Below are 9,929 nucleotides of genomic sequence, written 5' to 3'. Positions count from 1 at the left end.
CTACTTCAGTGAATTGATATAGTCTCCTTTAGTCCTGCAGGATAAACCCAGGATAAATATGGCCCAATCACTAAACCTTCCCAAAACCTGGAAGTATCTTTTGAAGAGTAAAGCTAAGCCCTATATTTGCTTATTTGTCTGCTGTTGACATAGACTGTTCTTTGTCAAAAGTTCTTGGAGATGCTAAGTATTGGAGTTCTATGTTCAGAATGCACCAACATCTACAAAACACCTGAAAATACCTTTTTCCAGTTACTGTATCTTTAGAGTTTCTTTCCAACATGTATTTATTGCCCAGAGAAAAATCAAAAGAGAAGCATTGAGTCAGTAAGCTATGGACTTTAAGAAGTCACTTGCACCAGACAGTCCAAGAACAAAAACTTACAAATCCTTACTTCTGGAAGAAATTCACCCAACTTCATAAAATGTGAGACAAATATGCTATGTGAAAAATGACTTTAAAATAAGGTTCTTAAAATGCTAAGCTGGGCTGTAGCCCAAGGATATTCCATGGGCTATGATGGCTCCTTCCACTCCAAGGCAGCAAAGACTTGCTATGAGATATTAAACTCCATAGAAAGGGGGATGCACAAATTGTCACCCCTTTCCAGACTTGCTTTGTATCTTGCAGTGATGCAGGTCAGCCAGGGCTTCAGTGGGGAAGGATACATGTCAATGATGAGAAAGCTGCTCTTGGGTTTTTGTGGAAGAACCTAATTTGCACAGACACCATCAGTTTGTTCTGCCTCTAGTTGTGTTCAAATGCTGGCTGGTGAAACAGTGGTGTCTGAGCAGGTTAGACCATACCAAAATTATAATTATGCAAATGGAGTGCATTAGTCTCTGGTAAAAGCTTTTTGTACCCCACCTATTACTTCTGCTGCTTTCTTTACAAAATACATGCACAGGGGATTAGCATCACATATTGAATTTTTTTCTGTGGAATCCAGTCAAACAACAGCTTGTTAAGAAGATTCTAGAGACATGTTTTTTCCAACCAGAACTTGAAGCTCCTTGCCACTTTGGACACTGGCTGTGATGAATATGGAATTGCCTGAAGCACACTGTAGCTTTTGACAGTGAGTAAACACAAATATAATACTGAAGTCTGTAAAAAAAATAACTATCCCACCCATCTTTTTAGCCATATTCTGAAATGAAAAATATTAAAATACCATGGGACAGCCCTTGACTCATTTATTTCAAATTTACTGGGATTGAGAGCTAACACTCCTTGTGAGTGCTACCTTCTTACAAGATCCCCTGCCTAAGTTCTCAGCCAGGGGTATGGTCCAGGGAAGCATTATGCTTTCAGATGCTCACAGTCTAATATCAACTCTACTCGCAGATAAATTAATTCCCTAATGAGACTAGATGTTAGGGAGAAATTCTTTAGATATTTGGAAGATACTCTTTAGTGTGAGGGTGGTGAGACACTGGAACAGGTTGCACAGAGAAGTTGTGGAAGCCCCATCCCTGGAAGTGTTCAAGGCCAGGCTGGATGGGGCTTTGAGCAACCTGATCTAGGTGGGAGGTGTCCAGACCCATGACAGGGGAGTTGGAACTAGATGATCTTTAAGGTCCCTTCCAACACAAACCATTCTGTGATTCTACAATTCTAGCTTTAAAATAATAGTACCCCAGTGGAGACATCAAATTAAGAGCACAATTTAAAAAAAAATATTAACTTTCCAAGTGGCATTTTTATTTGTATGTTTTCAATAGTATACAGGTTCTTTCATAGGAATATAAACACAGCGACTTAGAAATGTCCATACCAGATCTGACCAGTACTCCATTTCAAAGGATTCAAAAGCACATGCAAGAAACTTCACAGGAGGCAATTACAGGACAACCTGCTCCCAGGAGAAAGTTTCTGCTTAATCTCCATTCATGTAATGTGTGGGTGATTTCACAAAACACGAGGGCTTATATCCCTTAGAAAAGTAATATACATGTTATAGAATAATCTGTATTTCTTACTTATACATTTATGTACAGTAATATTTACAATATATTGCAAGGATTACAGTCTCTATCTCATGCCTTTATTGCAAACACTTGCTTCCAGGCCATAAAAAACAGACTTTGTACCTGTCTTCTGTTACACTACAGCCATGGACATTGCCCCTTGTCACAGTGTTGGAGCACCTTGAAACATTTGGGTGTAAATAGCAGTTAGCTGCAGGCTTGCACTCCATTTGACTATGCTAGTTTACACAGCTCTAGTCAAACAAAATAATTCAATTTGTGGCTTGCCTTTGCCCTCAGCCCCAGTTTTAGGTTTTCCAGAAGAATGGAAACCCAACTCTGTTGCTAAAACTGCTGCTCATTCCACAATAGTCACTCAATTTATCACTACAGCTGAAAAATGTCACCTCTTCAAAAGCACATGGTTTAGAATCAAATAGTAAAAATAAATCTTGAGATTTCTTTTGAAGAATATAGGAAGTGACTAACAGTGGTAAGTTTTTCTCATTTTAAGGGATATGATGGGAAGACTCAGTAGAAGGAAGGAAAAACCTTTACATGTAACAGTAACAGGAGCTGAGTGAAGCCCAGAGCTTCTTCTTTGGAGAAAACCACCAAATTACCCATCCCCAAGACGGACTGTCATCTACTGTCATTCCTGGAATACTGGGAAAGGCAGGTTATTAGATTACCCAGAAGGTATTCCTAAATAAAGGGAATCTCTAGCTTAACAGAAGAAGATCTTAGAGAAGTTCACATTGTCTATGAGGTAAATGACACCTCAGAGAGGTTGGGATTCCTATCAGAATTTGAACAAAGCCAGGGAAAGTTTGCCACAAATACATGTGCAAAGTCACCACAACCCTGTTAAACCATTCATAAAGATCAAAAGGAGGATTAAAAAATATCCAGAATGGGACTAGTTCTGATTTTACTAACCTCTGCCATACAACTTTCATCAATTTTAAGAAAGGCTGATCTTCAGTACTTTGAAGTAAATTAAGAATATTCCTTCCTAATGTTGAAAACTCACGACCAGTGCATCTTTCTTAAGTTTCAAGAACTGCTCAACTAAAACAGCAAAACTAAGCAGAAGCCTGAAAATGAAACAAAAAAAAATCCTTAGAAACAAAACAAAATAAATCTCTTCTCCTGTGGCAGGGCACTGATTTGTAAAACAAAAATATTTTTCCAAGCTGTCATCCATATTTCCCAAGAAAAACAATCCTTAGCTCTGACAAACGCTGATAAATATTTACGTGGTACAGCACCTTGCAAAGTGAGTATAAAAAGAATAGATATAACAGGTGTGGTCCTGACTAATAAACCTGGACTGTATCCCTCAAAATCTTGCACCTTAAGTGTATAAATCTTACCATACTAGCAGCATCTTGGGTTGGAGTTTTCTGAGAATCATCCTTTAATAATAAGGTAACGAATATGCATAGAAATGTTATTTAACAGAAACATCCCCATTTTCTAGCTTCTCTCTGAGTTTGCAGAAGTTAATTTGCGCCAACTATTTAGTTCTCTCCTAAATGTAGAGTGGGTTCAACAATTCTTTTATCTGGAATTGTTATCTATCTGTCTCGACAACTTCAGACATGTACATAACACCAGAAAATGAAGACAAATGCCCTACATTCTCAAACTGTTTCTGTAATGGAGAGCAAACCATCCAGGGACTGACAAGCACATTTAAAATGTATGAAAATGCAACCAGGGTGATCTTGCTGTGAATTTAACTGATGTTGACTAAACTGCTTGATGAGCACTTCAAGGGCAACTCTTTCAGTTTGTGTAGGTCAAAATAGGAAACTGTTCCTCCTACCACTGGTTTTACTGAATCGTCACCGCTCACCCTCATCCTTCCTGCTGCTGCAGGTGCCCTTACTGGGAGCAGCAAATACTTGAGCAATGCAGCTCAAGTGCTCACTTGAGCTTGGCACTCACCGGGCTGCGCCAGCAGCTGTTCTGGGCCAGGAGAGGCAGTGGTGGGAGCTGCCGCGGTGTGGGCAGAAGGAATGCAAAGAATGGGAGCTGGTGTTTCTTGTCTCCTCACACCACAGGCCTGGTGGGCAGGTAAGCTGGACACGGCATCCACAGTGACACAAAGTAAACATTGAACCGCTGCAAGACCCTCATTTAACGTCAAGTCCCAGCAACTCACGGTGACTCCAGCAGGGCAACTCTCACAGATGGACATGGTTGTGACCGAAAGGGGAAGTGGCTTTGGCTTTGATCAGGAGGTTCTTGCATTTTTTGTGGTTGGCAATGTCCACAAAGAAATACATTGATGCAAGACATTTCCTAGCGTGCAACGACAGATCGGGGTAAGTGTTTGAGCCACACCCAGCAAATTCCATGAGTAATTGTAGAAGCCCCATTCACTACATTGATACTCTAAAATACCTTTTATCAGCTTTTAAAATATGTTTAGGTCAGATAGTTCTAATGAAGCATTTTCTTGAAGAAACTGAGTAAGATGAACTGGGTATCTCACCCCATCAGGATATTCACCTGGCATGGCTGTGCCCTAACATGCCTTCTGCCTTGCACTGGAGTGGTGCCACCCTGCACATCCCAAGCACAGCCTTACTCCAGACCCATGCTAGGGAAGTGTGGCCTTACATTGCCTGGGATACAGTTTCCTACGATGGTTCTGTGAGACCACTGCTCACACAGTGCATAAAATTAAATCTGTTAAACGACAGGCTGCCAAACCTTGCAATGTCAGAGTTAGAAACATATTGCAAACAATGTGGAGGTGCCTATGCATATGTGAATTGTACTGTTCTCTAGCGAGGCAGTAGCTATGCAAAACCCTCCTTCATTTTTGACTACCTGTTTCTTGGAAACATGCTCCTGAAAATACATTGGGCAGGGTTTTAAAGGCCATTCCTCCCCACTGGCTGAGCAACCTGTGTGACAGAGCAAATTAGATGGATACAAGGTACTCTTAATTTGGCTTGAATTTGGCTCTCACAGAAAGAGAGGCTTGGCAGGAATTTAGCTTACAACATTCTTGCCAAGTATCCCAGATAAAACTGACAGTTAGTCTTCACCACCCAAGCAAATAACATCTAATGATGTCAGGATCAGCCCTGGTCAAACAGCCCTGGTAAGACAGAGCCTTTAAACATCTGGGTGGAGCCTGTCTGCCTGCAAGGAAATGCCTGACCCAGAGGTCATTACCACTTCATTACCACTTTCTCCCCCCATCCCTGCTGACAAATTCGTTGCTGGAAAGAGACAGGTGCATAACACAGACCTTCTGGCACAGTCTGGAAGGGCATCCTAGGGCTGTGAGCTGATGGTGAGTCTCACCGTGGATGGCAGCTGCTGCCACACGTTGCTGTTCCAGGAGTTTAGTTTCCCGCTGTTTTGCTGGGGCACTATTCACAGTCTCTGCTTCTGATTGTGCTTTTGGTCACCTCTGTGCTTGTGACAAGAGTGACGCTGCCAGGGGATGCGGGCAAGGGTAGAAGGCAATAATAAAACACTAAACTTGGACAAAGTAGTCATGAGCCAGAGGAGGGAAGAGTTTCTTCCTGTGTCTGGTCTTGTTCAACTTTCAAGTCAAGGATCCTGGAGAAAGAGGGAAAAAAATGTTTCATTTATTATTTATCACTTCAGACAAGCATGAAGTGATACTCTAAAGCTTTTACTCAGCTGCTTATCGTTATTGCAAAGTTAGTAGATTCATCTCCAAGGAGATTTCCACTTGAAAAATGAATATCTGCTTAAGAATGGTGCTGAAACTGAAGGCTGAACAATCTTGATTCAACCCAGGAAAGAGAATGCAGAGTGAGCTCCCTTCTTAAAGTCAAGTAGGATTGACAGCAAGAGAAGCTGAACTGCAGGAGTGAACCCAGGCAATGTCCCACCAAGAAGCAGCAATGCCCATTTCAATGAGGACCTTGGTTTTTTAAAGCTCACAACCCATGCTCAGACTGTGCAGTCATCACTCTGATGAAACATGTTAGGGAATCTGATCCTTCAAACAGCTGTTTTATTTACATGGTGCTCCACCAGGTCCTGGACATCTCATGAAAAATTAAAAGAACTTAAAATATGAATGGGATGATCACTGGTCCATAAAAGCCCTGCAATTCTTGAAAGGTATTTTACTCATAATGAATGCTGGATTTTAGCAAACAGGTTTCTGTCTCTTTTCCAAAGAAGGTGCAACAATTTTCAAGCCTCTGTGTAAAACGAGGGGGATGTAAAGCTCAATGTAAAAGGATGTATCTGGGACCGTCAGGGAGAGCACGTAACTCCAACATGCAGCAGGGAGTTCACTGCCTGGTGGACCAGTAAAGCAAGCGAAACAGAGCCAAATACATGGATACAGTGAAAATATTTAGATTTCTAACTTGATGCTGCACTGTCAAAGAAAGAGTAGAACTGAAGGAAAATGTGAACATGTGGGCATAAGGAAATACAGGACTCATCTTGCAACCACGTGGTGATAACCAGTCTCAGGTTAAATTCCACACCAGTAAATCTAATATTTAACGTATAGCAACTCTCGATGACTTGTCTTTTATTCTGGATGCTGTGTACTGGTAGTTTTAGATGACCTCTCTGAACTTTCTGCTTCTGTGGCCTAAATGGTAAGTACATTCTCAGTTTTCAGAAATTAGCCTGGAAGCAATCATAGCCCTACTGTTGAGGTCTATCAGCTGAGAGTCAGACCTAGTATGTTTAAAATTAGGTTTATAATATTGACTCTATGGATCACTGTTTCCTAGGCTGACAAAGATTTTCGTGCCAAAGGAAATTGCTGCCAGTGTAAAGCACTCTCTTGTTCTTGTACTAGAATTACTGCAGAATGACCATATACTTAAATAAGTTTGCTGTTTACTTCACGGAGGTCTTTTTACCTAGGCTACATGCTGTGAACTTTCATTTTGCCTCACATACTGAAAATAAAAGCCATTGGCCAAGCCCATGCCAAGTTACGTGAACTGAGCCCCAGGAAAAGAGCTTCTCCCCCTCCTGTCCTTTGCCTCTGCAGATTGCTTGTTCCCCGGGTGGTCACTAGCATCTCCTGCCTCAGCTGTGGCACTTGGACACAGCACCATGCAAATGGATGGGGAATGGGCCAACTGCTCCCTCTTGAGCAGGCTCTGTGGTGATGACCATGGTTCTAGCCCTGGACCATATCCCTGTTAAGGGCATTTAGAAGCATACAGGCCTTTATTTTGCTCTCCTTATGGAAATGTGTTTGTTTTTGTTATGTGGCTCCTGTGTGCAGTGACATCTGCATCCCATCCTCCACTTTTAGCAAAGCCAGCAGCTGCAACAAGGTTTACAAACCACCACCTGCATCATTTTGTTTTGTGTCTCCCTTGCCTTTTATCACAGAAGGATGAGCAAAGAGAAGTGATTGGGTCAAGAGAGCCCTTTCTTCTCTCTAAGGTAATTTGGAAAGGATCTGTCACATAACAACATTTATTTAAGTTGTCAGCCAGATACCTGACAACTGTGCTTATCTACAAGGGCTTGAAATGTTTGTGTGAGAACTGCTCTCTCCCTCTCTCCCCTCCTCCTCTCTCAACTCACAGGAAAAAGTAGGCTTTTGAGTCAAATCTGAATTTTAGAACTGATCCAAATTTAATATACTTAAAACAAGATTCAGGTAAGTAAATGGATTTTTGCCTTATATAAATAAAAGGATTTGAGAGTGACAGCCCCACATCTGTGTAGGAAAGAGGCTCAAGCACGACGTTTCTCCACGTTCATAAGGCCCACACTCTATATCAGCAGCTGTATCTGCACTATACGACGTTCTGCTCAGGCACCCAACTGTCAGAAAACATACACGTAATCCTCCACATCACGATCTTCTCATGCAATTTTTAAATACCACGCTGTAAGCTGAGGTACTTATCCTAAGGGCTTCATGTATTGCAAGGAGTAAAAGCTGGTATCTACTAGATCATGAATACCACAGGCCCCATGAATAAAGTTCTTTTTGGGAGATCACATGCAAAATAAAGCCATGTTGTATTTAAACCAGGACATTGGCTTTTACCAGGCTAAAGTTGTTCTGCTTCTGTCTGTGAAGTAATTGATTTTCAAAACTAGATGCCACACATTTGTCTTAATTATCTTTAGTTCAAAACAGTGAAGTAGCCTCCTAGCCAAGGCAAACCACACAATTGATTTTCAGCTACTGGTGTCAAACTGCACAGCAAATCCCACTGCAGAAGACCCAGATCCACTGGAGTCAAACAGGATAGAAACCTTCAAGCCTGTGAAATAACAGGGGGATGAGCTGGAGCAAACTTTTATGGTTCCAACAGGAAGCTGTGGGGAAATAAGAATGCTAGCAGAAGCACTGACTCAGGTTTGCTTTCCTGGTACTTGGGGGTGCCTATGTATGAGGGGAAGGGAGAGAGGGGGAGAGTAAAGAGAGAAAAACTGTAGCAGTAAAGTATAAACACAGTGTATGCCTAATTAGTAATAGTTTCAGTTCAGTCTGTTATCTAAGCAACTGTAATTAAGGGCTGAACATTTCTTTGGTTTTTTTTCCTAGCATTTAATATAGTAGAAATAGTGTAAACAAGCTATTTATAAAATCAGGAATCTGCAAAGGAGGGACATCCCTCATAAACACTGACTCTTTAATTTCACAGGGGAGGCTGATCTAAATCTGACAAGCTGTATGCATTTGTTTGTTGTTGGGTTTTTTTTTGCAATGAGCTGGATTCTTTGCAAAAAGGCCATAATGGAACACATAGTATATTAAATACATTTTCCTTTTGCTCTTCATGGAAAGACTAAAATAAACTAAGATAAGGTAACCACTTCTAAAATGGAAAGATACATATAAATAGGCGAGGCTTTGCACACACCTTGAGTTCACCAGGCTGCAATGCATGCTGAAAGAAGCCATCACGCCAGCTCCTGCATCACCTTGTTGTTCTCCTTGGCTTTCTTACACGTGTACAGCCACTTGATTATCCGAGCGTTGCGCTCAATCACGGAGGTGCTGCTGGGGACCTGCTCTGTGAGCTCATCCTCCAGCAGCCCCTCGTCCCCACTGTGCTGCGTGAAGTCGCTCTCCGACGTTGCCACGCTGGTGCTCCGGAGCTTGAAGGAGATGTTGTCAGACACCACGGAGAAGTTCTCTCTCCCAAGATCCTCGATGACCTCCTGCTCCAGGCCACAGTACTTGAAAAACGTATCAAACTCAGAGAAGGACTTGGAGTAGCGAGAGCTGATGTCCGACTGGGAGCGATGGAGACCTCTCCTCTTCACCTCCTTGCCCTCCTCGGGAAGTGCACTCAGTTTTGAGGGTCTCTCATACTCTCGTGTACAGAGCCCCGGGGCTTCACTGCTCCCAGCAGCGGTGGGCTCTGCTCCCTGGTTGCTCTGCTCATGGTCACTGCCTCTTGCTGAGAGAGACTCCTTGCCCTCGTTGGCTGCTGGGTCCTCCATGAGTCTGGGCATCTCAGGGGAAGCCAGCTGCTTCTCCTTGACAGACCCTTGGAAGATCCTCCTCACCAAGCTCCCCCGTGAGCTGTCCTGGCTTTGACCTCTCCCAAACTCGCATTTCTGGCGGTAAATCACCAGGGAATCGGGCCGCATCTGCCTCTTGGGGGTGCTGCGCCTGGCTATGTGGCTGCTGGGTCCTCCATGAGTCTGGGCATCTCAGGGGAAGCCAGCTGCTTCTCCTTGACAGACCCTTGGAAGATCCTCCTCACCAAGCTCCCCCGTGAGCTGTCCTGGCTTTGACCTCTCCCAAACTCGCATTTCTGGCGGTAAATCACCAGGGAATCGGGCCGCATCTGCCTCTTGGGGGTGCTGCGCCTGGCTATGGGGGGGCCGTGCTGCAGGGGGGCACGGCAGGAACACACCGCCCTCGCCAGCTCCAGCGGCTTCGCGCCCTTCCCTCTGCCCGGGTCCCTGCCGGCTGTTTTGCCCTGCACCCAGGAGGTCTCGCTGCT

General features: G+C 43.3%; 1 protein-coding gene across 1 annotated transcript; it reads right to left on the bottom strand.

Annotated features, from left to right (window-relative positions):
- Positions 1–8,874: 8,874 nt before the first annotated feature.
- FAM110C (family with sequence similarity 110, member C) lies at positions 8,875–9,770 on the bottom strand. Its single transcript, XM_009999256.1, has 2 exons — positions 9,687–9,770; positions 8,875–9,624 (listed from the first exon to the last, which is right to left on the bottom strand). Exons 1-2 carry the CDS (start codon positions 9,768–9,770, stop codon positions 8,875–8,877), a joined length of 834 nt encoding a protein of 277 aa, XP_009997558.1.
- Positions 9,771–9,929: the final 159 nt, after the last annotated feature.

The sequence above is a fragment of the Chaetura pelagica genome, unplaced genomic scaffold, assembly GCF_000747805.2.
Source record: "Chaetura pelagica isolate M959 unplaced genomic scaffold, ChaPel_1.0 scaffold90, whole genome shotgun sequence".
Lineage (NCBI taxonomy): Eukaryota > Metazoa > Chordata > Aves > Apodiformes > Apodidae > Chaetura > Chaetura pelagica.
The sequence above is the reverse complement of the archived record's forward strand: the minus strand, read 5'-3'. Positions and strand labels throughout refer to the sequence as shown.